At 44.4% G+C, this 15285-nt stretch overlaps 1 protein-coding gene across 2 annotated transcripts in view; it reads left to right on the top strand.

Annotated features, from left to right (window-relative positions):
* Window positions 1-14619, top strand: part of kiaa0586 (KIAA0586 ortholog) — a 32250-nt gene extending 17631 nt beyond the window's left edge. Inside the window, exons 8-28 of one of the 2 annotated variants that reach the window (XM_069717099.1) lie at window positions 1988-2135; window positions 2439-2968; window positions 3593-3665; window positions 4093-4269; window positions 4356-4569; window positions 4679-4873; window positions 5185-5303; window positions 5744-5893; window positions 6275-6459; window positions 6551-6675; window positions 6761-6957; window positions 7036-7186; window positions 7623-7764; window positions 7917-8158; window positions 8655-8707; window positions 8881-8982; window positions 9087-9225; window positions 9470-9609; window positions 9705-9738; window positions 11526-11727; window positions 14290-14619. In XM_069717099.1, coding sequence (XP_069573200.1) covers window positions 1988-2135; window positions 2439-2968; window positions 3593-3665; window positions 4093-4269; window positions 4356-4569; window positions 4679-4873; window positions 5185-5303; window positions 5744-5893; window positions 6275-6459; window positions 6551-6675; window positions 6761-6957; window positions 7036-7186; window positions 7623-7764; window positions 7917-8158; window positions 8655-8707; window positions 8881-8982; window positions 9087-9225; window positions 9470-9609; window positions 9705-9738; window positions 11526-11689 — 3280 coding nt within the window. In that variant the 3' untranslated portion in view covers window positions 11690-11727; window positions 14290-14619. Of the gene's footprint in view, window positions 1-1987; window positions 2136-2438; window positions 2969-3592; window positions 3666-4092; window positions 4270-4355; window positions 4570-4678; window positions 4874-5184; window positions 5304-5743; window positions 5894-6274; window positions 6460-6550; window positions 6676-6760; window positions 6958-7035; window positions 7187-7622; window positions 7765-7916; window positions 8159-8654; window positions 8708-8880; window positions 8983-9086; window positions 9226-9469; window positions 9610-9704; window positions 9739-11525; window positions 11788-14289 lie in introns of those variants that run through there. The other variant, XM_069717098.1, reaches the window with a different exon arrangement.
* Window positions 14620-15285: the final 666 nt, after the last annotated feature.

The raw sequence follows: 15285 nt of genomic DNA, 5'->3' as shown, positions 1-15285 counted from the left end.
CATTTATTCAGGAATGTGCTGAGGAAACAAAGAGCTGGAGAGAGAAAGAAAGGCGTGTACAATACTGATCGATAACTCGTTGAAAAAAATGACAAATGGAATCGACCGATAGCGTAACGTTCATGCCAATAAAGCCCGTTTGAGTGTGAGAGCGCAGAGTCGAGGCTGTTCCCCTCTCCTGACTCACCCCCCCACCCACCACCCCCTCCCATCATCTCACGGCGCCGACTCCATTTATAGACGGTGATGTCAGCACTCTCTTTCTCCTAGCATCCCCAGTGCCCCCCACCCCCACTCCCACCGTCCTCACACCTCGAGTGTCTCAACACGACTCAGTCTCTACCACACGCACACGCACACACACTCTCTCTCTTCACCCCCTCCCCCACATCTGTGACTGACAAATGAGCTGCCTTCGACCCTTCTTCAGCAGCATACCCCCCCTCCTCCGCCCCCCCCCCCCACACACACACCCCGCAGATGTCTCCGTCTCATTGTGTCTTTGTCTCGTCTGATTCGTTGACTACAGGTGATGCTACAGATCTCATTTGGTCCTCTGCGTATTTATGACTGTTTGAGTCTACGTTGCATGCGTGTTTTGGATCCACATTTAGACCAACTGTTCTCTTATATTCCCCCTCGTTTATCTTCATTTAGCGCACACTGTCCCACTTTTACCCCCACATGGGTCTGCTTTGGGGGGGAGGGGAAGGGAGGAAAGGGGATGATGGGAAACCACAAGGACAAAATGAAAGAAAAGGTTAACACACACAGCATTAATATTCATCGCCACCCGTTACTACAATGCTCATGAATTATTGGTCACGCGTAAAGGTCCACAGCGAGGAGGAGGAGGAGGAAGAAGAGGAGGAGGAAGAAACCAGAGGAGTAAACTGAGGCCTGTCTCACCTCCTCCTTCTCCTCGTCTTTCCTCTCTGTGAATGGAAGCTACTCTCCATCCTCCATGGTAAACCCTGCTCACTGTCACCATGGGAAACCAATGAGGCGTTGCCCGGCAACAGCAGCAGCAGCAGCAGACTGTCTGCAGCAGCTGTTTGTGATCATTTCTGAACAGCTAAATGACAGAGCAGGAGGTGATAGTAGCAGCCATTTTATCCCCACCCATCACCTGCACACACACACACACACACACACACACACACACACACACACACACACACACACACACACACACACACACACACACACACACACTATGGTGTCCTCTGATTGACTCCAGATGCAGCAGACCGTGGAGAGACTTGGTAAACACCAGACTGCTGCTGCTGATGGGCTTTTCCTGCTGCGTGTGTGTGTACTTATTGTTTGTGTGTTTCCCCAGTGTGGATCATTAAATGAAAGTAGGAACATTTGGTCGGAGGTTATTGATGATATGACCTCACTGTCAGAGGTTTTCATTGTTTTGACTCCTGATGAGTTGGAGGCGAATAGAGTCTGATATATTTTCCTGTGGCGCTGATGTCGATCAAGGGACGTAACTTGGAAGACTCACTCACGAAGGTTACTGCTTCCTTCGGCTCTGAGCACCTCGCTGTGCTGCACTCTTTTTGATCGACCCTCATTATGCAGCTTTTACTCTGTAATTAACGGTCATTCAAGCCAAACGAGTTCACACAATGCTGTTTTGAATTTAAGTGATAAATCACTCTGTATTTCACAGAGGATTGCCTTCTGCTGTCTGGTGAGAGGTTCCCGGGTGAATGTATACCGAGGATGCTCTTTGGGCAGAGCACTAGAAACTTCCATCGGCGAAATCGGCTAACTTCTGGTTTGGCGATATGCTGACTGAAAAAAGGGATAAAATCGTTTTCGACTTTCCAAAATGTTATATGACGGAATGGATGGAATTCTCAAAACAACTTATCCACCGTTCATCTAAGTGCGTGTTCACAGCAGGGAGGGACACTGACTGACTTTGTGTCAGGTTCATTTACATCTTATTCTCTGTGGGTATGTTTTAATTCAGGGACAACCGGTATATTCGTGGTGCTTCCACAACGGAAGGAAGTCACCCGCAGTCTTTGACCCATCACAGCCAGGAGGCGGCGAGGACAGCCAATGAAGTGCTGAGGGAGATGAGACGTTTGAAAACCGAGATGAAGACGCTGCTGACGGTGAGTAGACATTAAAACTGTGGCAATAACATTCCTGTCATAACAGACGGAAATTATTTAAAAAGATATTGGCAGGATGTTTGAGCGAAAAGTAGACATGGGAGACTCAACTTAGGGCAAAAACCTGCTCATAGCTGGATTGAGAACCCCTGCGATGATTTAACAAGTCCATAAACACCTTCATGTGACTGTTTCGAGCGATTATGCTTATGCCAGGTTGAACCTGGTTGATAGGAACCTGATGTTCATATTGGGAGTTTGTTTTTGTCTTGAAGTGTGAATGACTGTTTTTTTTTCATCCAGCAGTCAGAAAACTATCTGGAAAACACTAGACCTGCACCGGACCACACGCAGTCCCAACAAAACCAATCTCAGTCCCAACTATCCAAGCCCCATCAAAACCAGTTCCAACAAACCCCATCCCTACAGACCGATTCCCAACAAAACCACTTCCAGTTACATCAATCCCAGCCCTTAGAAAACCACCTCCAGTCCCAAACTTTCCAATTCCAACAAAACCAGTCTCACTCCAACCTCAGGTCCCAACAAAAACACTCCAAATCCCAAAGTCACCAGTCTCACCAGACGCAGTCCCAGCAAAACCGTTCCCAGTACCCCCAAAGCCTGTTCCATCGAACCCAGTCCCAGCCACCCCAGGAGTCCCAGTCGGTCCATAAGCGGCCTGCGGTTCTGTCCACGCTGGAGGAGGCCAGTCAGGTTCTCCGTCAGGTCCGCAGACAAAAGAAAGTTCTGGAGGAGAACGTGGAGTCTGTGCTGAGAGCCAACAGCGGGGAGGTCCTGCACTGCCAGCTGGAAGCATTGGCTGCTAACAGGTAGCTAACACTTCCTGCTTTACTGTCAGCAAGTCCTTCTGTAGTTGACTTAAAAAACTATTTAAAGAAAAAAAGTAAAGCAAAGATTTCATTAACCACAAATGTGAATACAGTTTATTTCTATTTCTAAATATATTCCTGGAAATTTTCCTCATAAATTTGATATTTAGCTGTAAATTACTGGATGCTAACAAGAAGTCTGGTTCAGTTTGGTAGTGACGCTAACAAATGGTATCGTGATTATTGATCAGCAGAAACTGCAATTTATCAATTCTATGAGACAAATCATCATTTTCACTTTAGCACTGAGTGTGTGGTTCAACACATAAAACCGTCACTGTTTGTTTGGTGTTGATTGACAGCCGGCCTCGGAGCAGTTTGCAGGTGGCAGCGGGCCGAAGCTTAACCCAAACATAATTTGATTGGCAGCTGTCAGTCTGATGAGACACCGTTACTCTCTGCTTCTGTCGGTCTGAAATCTGTCTGTCAGATTCACATCACTTTTTTTTTTTAATTCTCCTCGCTTTATCAACAAAGTTTTCTCCTAGAAAATTGAACGTGTCACTCCACAGAATAATTTTATACAGAGGTTAAAACCTAAAATTGTCTCAGTGTCCATCGCAGAGACTGGAGCGAGGAGGTTCGGATCAAGAAGACGGTGGACGCCTGGATCAACACTTTAACCAGAGACATCCAGGTGAGCTCCCAGCATGCCGCACTGAAGTCCTGGAACAGCTGGAAAGCCAGAATCAATCATTATCAGCCCTAATCAGGTCATTTCTGTGATTCAGCCTCCTCCTGAGAGTCGAGTTCAAGAAATCAGTGAAATGTGGCACTACTGCCACCATGTGTTCTGTCTCTGATATGACAGACTTTCAAAGCTCAGTTTCCCCTGAACGCACCACAACTACATTACTGCTTCTTTTGTCTTTCTTCTTTTCATTTTTGTTCTTTTCCCTTCTTTTTCTGCACTTTCTCTCTTCTTTTGCTTCTTCTTTTTCTTCTAGTTCTTCTCTCTCTCCTACCTTCTTATTTCTTGTCTTCTTTTCTACTTTCTTTCTTGTTTTTCGTCTTCATCTTCTTCTTCTTGATCTGAGATTCATGGTCCTCTTCGTCATCCTAAGGTTGAGATATCCTCAGAGGACACTGTCCGCACCAGAGGTGTCGTGACCACACAGCAGAGGGCTGGTGGGAGCTCCGCCCACACAGAGAGGGGGAAGCCAGTAAGAACGCTCAGAGGAACAGGAAGTAAGCCAGCAGCGGGGAGAGGAATCAGAGGACAGACAGCCAGAAACACAAAGGTCAGACCGGATTTGACTAACAGGGATTGATTTGATCGACTCAACATACAGGCGATCACTCTGTCATTCATCCTTTCTGTGTGCAGGTAAGGGGGGCGGAGCCTGACAGCGTCGCAGGTGGGCTAATGGATAGCGAGCCGGCGGAGGTGGACGGAGAGCCGTACTTGACCCGCCTGTACGGCAGAGCCCCGTACGAAGGTCTGAGACGAACTCTGAAGAAGAGTCCGTATCTTCGCTTCAGTTCACCTGCCTCACCGCTCAGCAGGAAGCCCCGCCCACAATTAGTGGAGCGTGTCCGAGGTGAGGAAAAAAAAAAAAACGAACCGCATTAAAACATTTAAATCAGTAGCCTGATTATAAATGATCAGCTATGTGTGTTGTCTCTGCCTGTGTCTGTCTTCCTTCTCAGGTGTGAAGCTGAAGTCGTGTAAGACTCAGACCAGTTTGCCTCCTCCCCTCAGTTTGGCCCCTCCCCTCACTTTGTCACCAGCAGGACCTCTGCACCGCAACGCCTTCAGCTCCTCTCACCTGGCCCCAGATAACCTATCTGACCTCGCTGTGACCGCTGCCGACAGCTACCCTGTTGCCATGGCGATCCCGCTGGGTCAGTAAACTAATCAACGCCTACCTGTTGTTATTCATGTTTTTATTTTTGTTTGCTCTGCTCGGTGTTGTAATTCACAGCCTGACCTGATGGTGACAGTGTTGTCTCACTGTTCCGGCACCAAATCGCAGACAAGATAATACAGAAGTGTGTCTGGTTTATAGAACAGCAGTGTTTTCTTTGATCGTGGAGGGTTTTGATGACGACAGATCTGCAGATGAAGATGAACCTTGGCTTTCAGCTAGTTAGTTTGAAATATCAGTCATTATTAAAAATTTAAAATACTAATCCAACGTGTTGTTCCTCTGCAGGTCGTCCCAGGATGAACTCTTCCTCCAGGTGTGGACGTCCTTGGAAAGTGACATCACCACCCGCCACTCCGTCCACAGCCGGCGATGTTGCTGCAGACAGTGAAGCACCTGAGCAACAGGTGAGCGGCGTCAGATTCCTCTGCTCTCCCCTGATCAGAGTTAATAGAAGTCCCAAACATACGCTCATCCTGATAATGAGTCTGTGCTGCATTGATGTTACTACCATAGCAACCACAGCAACAGCCGCCCATCAATCAGGACCGGGGGCCCTGATTTTTAAAAGAAAAAGTTTGGACTGAAGTGGAAGTTAAAGATAAAAATCTTCCTCGTTGGCTCATAAACTGAAGCTGATTATCAAAATATCATAAATTCCTCTAGATGTGTGAATGAAAAACAGATTTATAAATGCCTGGAATGATTTGTGTTTAAATTAAATCTTTCACAAAGGCATCGTCCAAGCCAGAAAAAAATACCAGTCTGAACGTTTGTGACCGAAATCGTCGCTGCCGGACTTCAGATGTACTTTGAGTTTTACAAACTAGTGTGTTTGTGTTGACAGAAGGAGCAGCTGGATGCAGAGGAAACGCCGCCTCCTCTCACCTCTTCACACACTGTCAACATCATCGAGAGGACGAGCGAGGAAGAGGAAGACAAAGAAGAGAACGTCTTCCCTGGAACTGACTTCCTGTTTGTCGCTGATGTCGTCCAGGTGACCTCTTTGGTTGTACCACAACAGCAGATTAAAAAAGAGTAAAAAAAAAGTTACATGATTGTTCAGCCAAATGCGGCAACTTCCTGTATCCATTTCAAATTAAAAGCTCCCATTTCAATGTAAAATCCCTCTCGCGTTTTATACGTATTATAGACACTTGTTGGGGAATTATGTGAAAAGTGTCCAAAGAATCGGCTAAAATATTCAGGATGTGTAAAATAAGGTGTTGCTTCAGAGATATACTGTAAATTTACGTGACGAATATGATTATGGAGCACATGACTGTCAGGGATTGTAACTCCAAGTACGTCTTGAAAAAGGACACCATGTTTAAAAATAGTCCGAGAAATAATAAATTGTCCTCCTTTCTCCCCTCAGGAGGAGGAGAGTGTGGTGGGTGAGGAGGCTGTTGAGTTGGACGGGGGTCCGACTGCCCCTCCGGTCGTGTACCAGGGTCCGGTATTTCCTCCCCAGGCACCCTCTGCCCTCCCTGCCCAGTATCAGGTCCCTGTCCTGGCCATTGACCAACAGCGGGACATCCTGGAGAACCGGCTGGTGGAATGGTGAGAAACCGGTCCGAACTGGACTGAACGTGCTGTAGCTCCACTGTGTTCTGCTATTTGTTTCTCATCTGCTCAATTTGTTTTTGTTCAGGGTGGAGCAGCAGCTGATGGCCAGGCTTATTTCAGACATGTACTGCCCCCCTACCACTGACCCCGCCCAGAATGAGGAAACAGACCAATCAGAGCTGAAGGAGGAGAGCATCACCTCAGACATTGGTAGGTGGGCCGGCTGACATCGTTCGCTCCATCTCCACCTCCTCCTTTAGCTCCTCCTCCTCCTCTGACTTTTGTGTGTGTGCAGTGGAGGCAGCAGGAGGTGGAGGTCTGCAGCTGTTCGTCGACTCCAACATCCCGGTGGACTCAGAGTTAATCAGGCAGCTGGTTAACGAGGTTCTGGCTGAGACGATTGCTGTGATGCTGGGTCGGAGAGACACGCTGGAGTCGGGTCCAGAACCGGAGCTGGAGCCACCAGGACCAGAACTACCAGCACGCCAGGAGGTACCGAACATCTCCGCAGCACAGTCAGAGCCTCCCGTCCATCTTTGTACGTATCACACACACCTGGTTTTGTTGCAGGACGGACTGCCACGGGTCCCCACGCCGGTACTAACCCCACCTCCCAGTCCAGCCCAGCCCTGCAGAGAGAACACACCCATAGCCACGCCCCCTCCATCTGAACCAACCAGCCTGATTAACTCCGAGTCCCCGCAGCCAATCACACCGCCAGGTTAGCCACACCAATTAATAGCACATTGTATACTGCAGCAGTAGTTTACGTGAAGTAAAAGGTACTATCTTTAGCAGTACAAGCTGTAGTAGCAATAGTATTAGTGTCTGTCATAACATTAGCATAATTTGCAACAATTATGCAATTGCCTTAGCAGAAGTAGCTGTAGTCGTGACACTGGTAGCATTGTTAGGAGAAGTAGCAATTCTAGCAGTAGTTTCAGTATAGTGTTAGCGCTAATAGATTAGCCTCAGGAGCATATTTTAGTCTGATTACAATATGAATCTAATCCGATTATCTTTATGTTGTCTGAATAGATAGTCAGATTATATGATACATAAAATTATATGAATTTATTACAGTTAGATTATAATTTGATTACTCTCATATTACAGTCTGTTTTTTGTTTACTCTCTTTATCTAAATGTGACTTCAGAGCCTGTAGCCACGCCCACCCAGAGCCCAGAGCCCGCCCCTTCTGTTGCTCATCAAGCCCCGCCTCCCCACACCTGGGAAGACACAGAGCCGCCATTGGACGAGGAGAGACCAGATGAACACATGGATACACACAAGCAGCTGTATGTACACACACACACACACACACACACACACACACACACACACACACACACACACACACAGCAGGTGTGCAAAAGTTTCAGACATCCTGCAGTTTTTATTTTGGACACATTAAAAAGACATCAAATGCAAACGGTTTCCCCTCCTGCAGGCTGATGTCAGTAGCAGAGGAGGAGCCTCCTCTCTGCTCCCCTCTTCCTCCTCCAGCTCGCTCCCGGTCTCCTCCTCATGAACCCAAACCGGTGTCCCCCGCCGGCTCCTCAGAGGCCTCCAGCAGCTCCAGCAGCTCCAGCAGCAGCACCAGTATAGTGACGGCAGGAACTGAAGCAACGCTGAAACAGATCTCAGAGGGAGAGCTGCTCATCAGTGTCAACCACCTGGCAACCATGACTGGTAACATCCTCATCATCATCATCATCATCACTTTTGTCTTGTGAAATACTGTTGACTTAAACTGGTTCAGCCATTTCCTGTACACCAAAACCCTGCATGTTTTACTCTTTTAACATACATCAAACTGCAGTAAGAGTTTTAATGTTTTTTTACTTGTCTTATATGTCAAACTTCTTTCTTTTTTTTTAATCATTCGCAATTTCCATATTCTTTACACCAAAGTCCAGTCAAAAATCTGCATATTTGACATGTTCATGCTCTTGTTTCCAAACTCTATTCAGAAACCTGCAGATTTAAATGGTCTTCTTTGGGGTTGTGTGAAAACACTGCAGGAAGAGAGGAAACAACAGAATCCACTAAATATCTGATAATTGTGAATGACCTTTAACAGCAGGACACCGATTGGAAGCAGACATCAATATCTACCGGGAAACAGGACATCTACGTGTCCCTCTGAATCCTGTCTCATGTCTCTCTGCTTCTGTTTGTCTCTCAGAGGAGGAGGCCATCTGCAGCTTCTCCAGCTCTCTGCAGGAGCTGCAGGACATGGTGAGGAGTCACTGAGCACGGCGCCGTCATCAAATATGAAATAAGAAACAATCATCCGTGTTATTTCACATTTGTGATGTCATCGGTTTTGTTTCACACTGCAGAAAATAACAACTTCTCACTACTGCTGTACATACAACTTTCTGTTTTGTCACTTCCTGTCCCTCGTTCAGGACTTTGACCCCCCTAGTGAAGGACAGGTCGAAGGTCACTACCTCATGCTGACCAGGATGGAGCAGAGACTTTCACAGAGAGGAGAGAGGCCGCAGCCGGAGGTGAGTTAACCATTTTTTAATAAAACTCTGTGGTAAATTATTTTTTTACCGCGACAAGCAGAAGAGACGTAAAAACACATTCAATGACCTTTGACCTCTGCAAGGGCTCCTGGGGGCGGGAGGAGGAGCAGCAGGAGGAGGGGGAGGAAGAGGCGAGTATTGGGGAGGTGAGAGACGATTGGACTACGAAACCTCCCAGGCGGGGTCAGACGTCATCGCCTGGCCAGATCAGCCAGGCTGCAGGTACGACTGCCTGCAGACACACAGCGATCCTTTTAGTTTCCTCTGACGAGATAAAAATGTTCTAATAAACTCTTCAGACCAGATAACTGAAACAAAATACAACGAGAGACCTGCTTAAAATTATGCCATTATTACTGTCCAGTTTTGAAATTCTTCACACCAAACTCCAGTCAGGTTTTTGATGATTTTATATACATACTGTAGTCTGACATCACTTTGTTTTCACTTCCCCCATATGGGTCAGAAGTCAGTTTTAAAGGCACCGATCAGGACTCGGTTGCCGTGGGCAACTTGATGGTGGAGCCAATCGGCACGCTGACCTCTGACCTCAACATGTCGCTGTCTCTTCCTCCGCACCTGGAGAGCACAGACACGGCAGGACAGGTGAGACACAAACACACACACACGCACATTAACAGGTTTTTATATGTTCAACAACTTTGAAATAAACAAGTGTATGTTTTTGTGTGTGTGTTCAGGTTGTCCTCGTCCGCCAGTACGACAGACCAACAGGTACGAAACACACCTGACTCGAATGGTTTCATTCCACAAACTGTCTCCTGTCACTGAAACAAAAAGATGCGCCTCCCATGTTAGAAGTTGTTGTTATCGTCAGCCTCGCAACTTAATCAATAAACGTAATCAATATAATGAATTTCTACCTCAATTGAAAAAATATCCGCATTATAAAACAGTCAGACAAAAATAGGTGAAGCCAAAACAACAAACACAACTCCTGAGGAAGTCAGAATAAGAAACTCTTCATTTCAAGGATTCATCAATTTTCAGAAAAAAATAACAACAGAAAAACGACATAAAATTCTTCCACTGAAAATGTGCAAACCCGGAATAGAGCGGGTGTCCACATACTTTTGGCCACAAGGTGCATGACTGCACTTTGTCGTGTGACCAGCAGATGGCGCCGTGACTCTACAGCGCAGTTCTACTGACAGATCGAACTGTCTCTACTGTAAAGCGCTATTCAACTACTGAGGACAAGACAGTCAGCGTCCCCCAGTCAGGTGACCTGGTTTAACTGGTCACCAACACCAGTGAAGACAATCGTCCCAAACACGATGGAGGGAAACGCTTATCAAAAGCTGCTGTAATTTCTCTCTGCTCATTTCACGTTTGATAAAACATGGAATGCGCCCTTTTTATTACATCTGAACTGAATACAAATTTATTACATCCAAACAGGGGGAAATAAAGAAGGGCATGAGTGTTTGTCCCGAACATCACGGAGAGGGCTGTGAGTGTGTTGAGAGCACACAGCCTCTCTGTCACCACACCTCCATACATGGAAATGTTTACACTGCTGAACACTCAGGGGGTTAAATCATCTTCATCTGCACACTTGAAGCCAAAAATCTCTTTAAAGGATCATTCCGCTTTATTTCATCCTGCTGTATTTTCCATTAATGTGTCTGCTGTGTCTCTATGGGTCAGGCTAACTTTGCACTCTGTTGTAGAGATTCAGAGAAACAAATTCATGATAAAACAGAAATTGCAACATGGAAACAAAAAAATTCCTTCAACTTAAAATTTTTTGTCAGTGTGAATAAAGGCTCAAACACGATGAGGAAGCTCGTGATGAAGATAAGGAGACGTTTCACTGGAGCACATCTTCCGTCGCTTTCTGTTTCTCTGGTTGTCATGGTAACATGTCAGATGTCAAAGCCGTCGACGAGGCGTTTGCGCCGATGTGTTTACTATCCCGCTTCACCAGCCAATCAGAAAGCATGTTGACATATGTCTGACTCTGTGTGTGTGTGTGTGTGTGTGTGTGTGTGTGTGTGTGTGTGTGTGTGTGTGTGTGTGTGTGTGTGTGTGTGTGTGTAAAGTTGAAGGTCTGTCAGTCTCATCTTTGCCTCTTTAATTAGAACAAGCTCAGTAACTGTGACAACCAGCCAACGGAGAGATGTTAGTGTGTTGCCATGGAGACGCAGAGAGTCAGGAAAGAGTTATTAGATTCTCATGGAGAGGCAGAAATGTCTGTGGTTAGTTCACGGTCTGTAATAACATCAGAACTGTCCAGGGTTTAAAATCCTTAAATGTTTCCCATCAGAACTCTTCATACCGGCAGCGATGTGAATTTGTGACAGTTGTTCAAGAAAAGGTTTGAATAGATCTGTTATCTCATTCTTCCGAAAAATGATGGATTCATATTGACGTGCAAGTAAATAATTATTTTTTTTTTAAACGCCATATGAAAACGTCATATAATCATATCTAGTTTAAAATCAGCGGGTCAGTGTGATGAGGTCATGAAAGCTGACCAATGATGTTTGTTTCTGCAGCTGGACAGGAGGAAGAGGGAGGAGCCAAGACGATGCACGTTTATCTGCCCTCCATCAGACTGCAGGAGCAGCAGCAGCATGAGGAGGAGGAGGAGGAGGAGATGATGTTGGAGTCGGTGGGCGGAGCCGCAGACACAGACTCCTCCATCAGCGATGTCTTCTGATTATACAGGATCAGTCTTTGGCCTTATTGTCCCATCAGGTTAGTTGGATAAACTTCCTGTGACCTTCGACCTCTGTTTATCTGCTCAGCTAATTTAAACCAAACAAACTTTGACGAACTGAACAGAAGCGACTGTTTCAACTCCCACAATACCTCCACAAATAAAACTGAACCAGTTTAAAAAAAATTGTTTTATTATATTTATAAGTTTTATCATTTTATCAAATAGTCTTTTGTATGTACAGAGTTCCTGAGGGGTCACGGCGAGAGTATTTTTTGATGATTACTTTTGCGTTACCTTGCGTCACTTTTCTCCTTCGAAGCCAAATGAACGCAAAAACAGTCCTAAAAAAAAATTCAAGTGCATTTTAACCAGTTTTAATTAAAAGGGTTTCGAGGTTCTACCGTTTCATCGAGTTGAATAAATGATGTAATATATTGTCGAGTTTAATGGTCCATGTGTCGTCTTCAGCTGCAGCCATTTTTCTTTGTGCTTATTTCGTGTCTCTGCGGTGGATTTCTGAGTCAAAACCGAGGGAACGTTTACCATCACGCAGCCCATCACACACGCAGATAACAACAGAGAGCTGAAATCAGCACACACACTCAATACTTTTCAGCCAGACACGCACGCACACACACACACACACACACACACACACACACGCACACAGACGCACGCACACACACACACAGTAAAAACGCAGACACAGACAGTGTGTGCTAGATAAGAGGCTGATAAGCAGGAAGTGGGATTAGTGAGGCAGCAGGGAGACAGTGAGACTGACACTGAGCAGGACACACACATGTCAGCACACACACACACACACACACGTTAACACACATTTCTGCAGGGGCCTCGGCTTCATGTGGCCAAAGAAAAATCCCGATGGTGGGATCTCTATCTTCAGGGAGCTGCTTTTGAAAAGCCCAGATAAAAGCTGAGAGGTCAGATACAGGTACAGCAACCATATATAACGCATATAAACATAAATAATAACAAACATATATAATCATATGTAAATACTTGTAAATATATATAAACATGTAAACACATGAACATTATTCATAAACACATATGAACATATTTATGTATAAATACACATAAATATATATAAACATATATTCAACACATACATAAAACATATATAAACAGGCAAATATATGAGTATATAAAGAAATAAAAACTATAAAAAATAAATGCAAAGTCAGAAACAAACATGTACAAAAATATATTGGCATATAAACACATAAATGCACGTAAAACACATGCAAACACACGTTTGCATATAAAAACACATTAACTTAAACATACACACATGAACATATATAAACATCATATATTTATCACATAAACATACAAACACATACTAAGTGGGGTTTTTACTGAGAAAAGAAAAGAACATCTGAGTCGGACTGTTTTTGACGTTTGAGTCCAACATCTCAAACCTTCAGTGTTGACAATGATGAGTTCAGTCAGTCAGTGTGTGTATGTGTGTGTTTCTCAGAGTATTGATCAGACTGATTGGCTCTCTGAGGATCTGTGTGTCTGCGTGATGATCGATTTTCTCAGGCGGCGGATTAAACTTTGTGCAGGTTTAATGAAGCTGCATACGCTCAGTTTCAGCCTCGGGCAAAAAAACACACATCAAACACAGGAAGTTCTTCGTGTTCAACACACACTGCTGCTCTTCTTCTTCTTCTTCTTCTTCTTCTTCTTCTTCTTCCTCCTCTTCCTCTTCCTCTTCTTCTTCTTCTTCTCCCTCTTCCTCCTCTTCCTCTTCTTCTTCTTCCTCTTCTTCTTCTTCTTCTTCTTCTTCTTCTTCTTCCTCCTCTTCCTCTTCTTCTTCCTCCTCCTCCTCTTCCTCTTCTTCTTCTTCTCCCTCTTCCTCCTCTTCTTCTTCTTCCTCTTCTTCTTCTCCCTCTTCTTCTTCCTCTTCTTCTTCCTCCTCTTCTTCTTCTTCCTCCTCTTTCTCTTCTTCTTCCTTTTCTTTTTCTTCTTCTTCCTCCTCTTCTTCTTCTTTTTCCTCTTCTTCTTCCTCCTCTTCTTCTTCTTCTTCCTTTTCTTCTTCTTTTTCTTCCTCATCTTTCTTCTTCTTCCTCCTCTTCCTCTTCTTTTTCTTCTTCTTCTTCTTCTCTTCTTCTTCTTTTTCCTCTTCCTCTTCTTCTTCTTTTTCCTCTTCTTCTTCCTCCTCTTCCTCCTCTTTTTCCTCTTCTTCTTCTTCCTCTTCTTCTTCTTCTTCTTCTTCTTCTTTACCTGCCGATGTGTTGATTTTTCATCAGCTCATTATTGATCCAAACTCTCTCCCTGTTACAAAGAAAACATCCAAACTGGGAGAAAAGTAGGAAAACTTTTTGTGAACTTCACTACAGTTTTTCACAAAATTATAACATGTTTGTCTCATGAAGAGAGAAAATTTTACAGCATATGAGCTCAAAATATTCTGAAATAATTCCCATCTTTCAAATCAGAATTTGACACAAGTGAAGATAGTTGACCAGTTGATCTAATTCTTACATATGTCAGTATATAATTATTTTCATGTATGTGATTATTATACATATACATACTGACATGTTTATATTTCTGTGGTCATACAGAGAACTTTCTGCTGGTCAGAACCGACTTCCTGCTTGATAAACACGGAACCTGATCTGATTCTCGGTCTCTCGGTGGACTCGTCGTGTCTCCGCGGTGCATTAAAGATCCATAAATACCAACAGAAACGCAAAGCTTTCATGGAAGCTCTTTGTTTGACTCTGAGGGATTTTTGGATAAAAAAAAGGCCTCATTAATACTTTATCATCTTTATTGTTTTCACTTCTCTCATCTTTCATGTCTTTGGAAACATATAGGGGTGGAAATAAAAAAGCAGTCCCTCCAAGATTTTTGAGTTTTTTGGGTGATTGTTGCGATCAAAAATGTTTGATTTTGTGGCGTTTTAAGTGATTTTTTTTTCCTTTTTCTAAGCTTGTCTCTTTATTACATCCTACCTCTTTAATATTGTCTCAAAAATATTGTTTCATCTTTTATTATCATATTTCACCTCACGTCATCTCGTCTCTTCTTGTCGTGTTCCGCTTTTCCTTCCTCTCAGTCCTTCCAAAATAAAGCTCCGGGGTTCATTTCTTCCCTCTGCAGGTCGAAGCTGTAAAACAAAGCGGCGTCGTTCTGCTTCTTTGGCTCCGCTTGATCAATTCTTCAGCAGCTGCTGTGAAATGAATACAGCAGCCGATGAATGAAATAAATCTGCCGCTTCAGAAGCTGTTCATCCAGCTGCAAGTTAAACTTAGAAACAATCTTCAAAAACTGCAGCTCGTCAACAAACGTGAAATCTGAAATGTCCTCTTGACTTTCTGAACCTTTGTTTTTAATTGTACTTTTCTTGTATCTACAGTCGCAGTGACATGAAACAGTCAGCAGGCATTAATGGTCTCTGCGGGAGATTGTGTAACCGCGGAGTTTCCTGACCTACGACATCCGATCTGGATTAACTTCCTGATTTATAATTTTTTTTGTTAGTAAACGTTTCAAGCATAATTAAATCCACCTCACAAATGACAGTGAGCAACTCGAGCTGTCCCTTCAAACCTTCA

The sequence above is a fragment of the Brachyistius frenatus genome, unplaced genomic scaffold (genome assembly GCF_029030835.1).
Source record: "Brachyistius frenatus isolate BFR_SWC_R1_liver_20210118 unplaced genomic scaffold, ASM2903083v1 Contig_168, whole genome shotgun sequence".
NCBI lineage: Eukaryota > Metazoa > Chordata > Actinopteri > Embiotocidae > Brachyistius > Brachyistius frenatus.
Note: the sequence above shows the minus strand (reverse complement) of the source record. Positions and strands in the feature narration are given on the sequence as shown.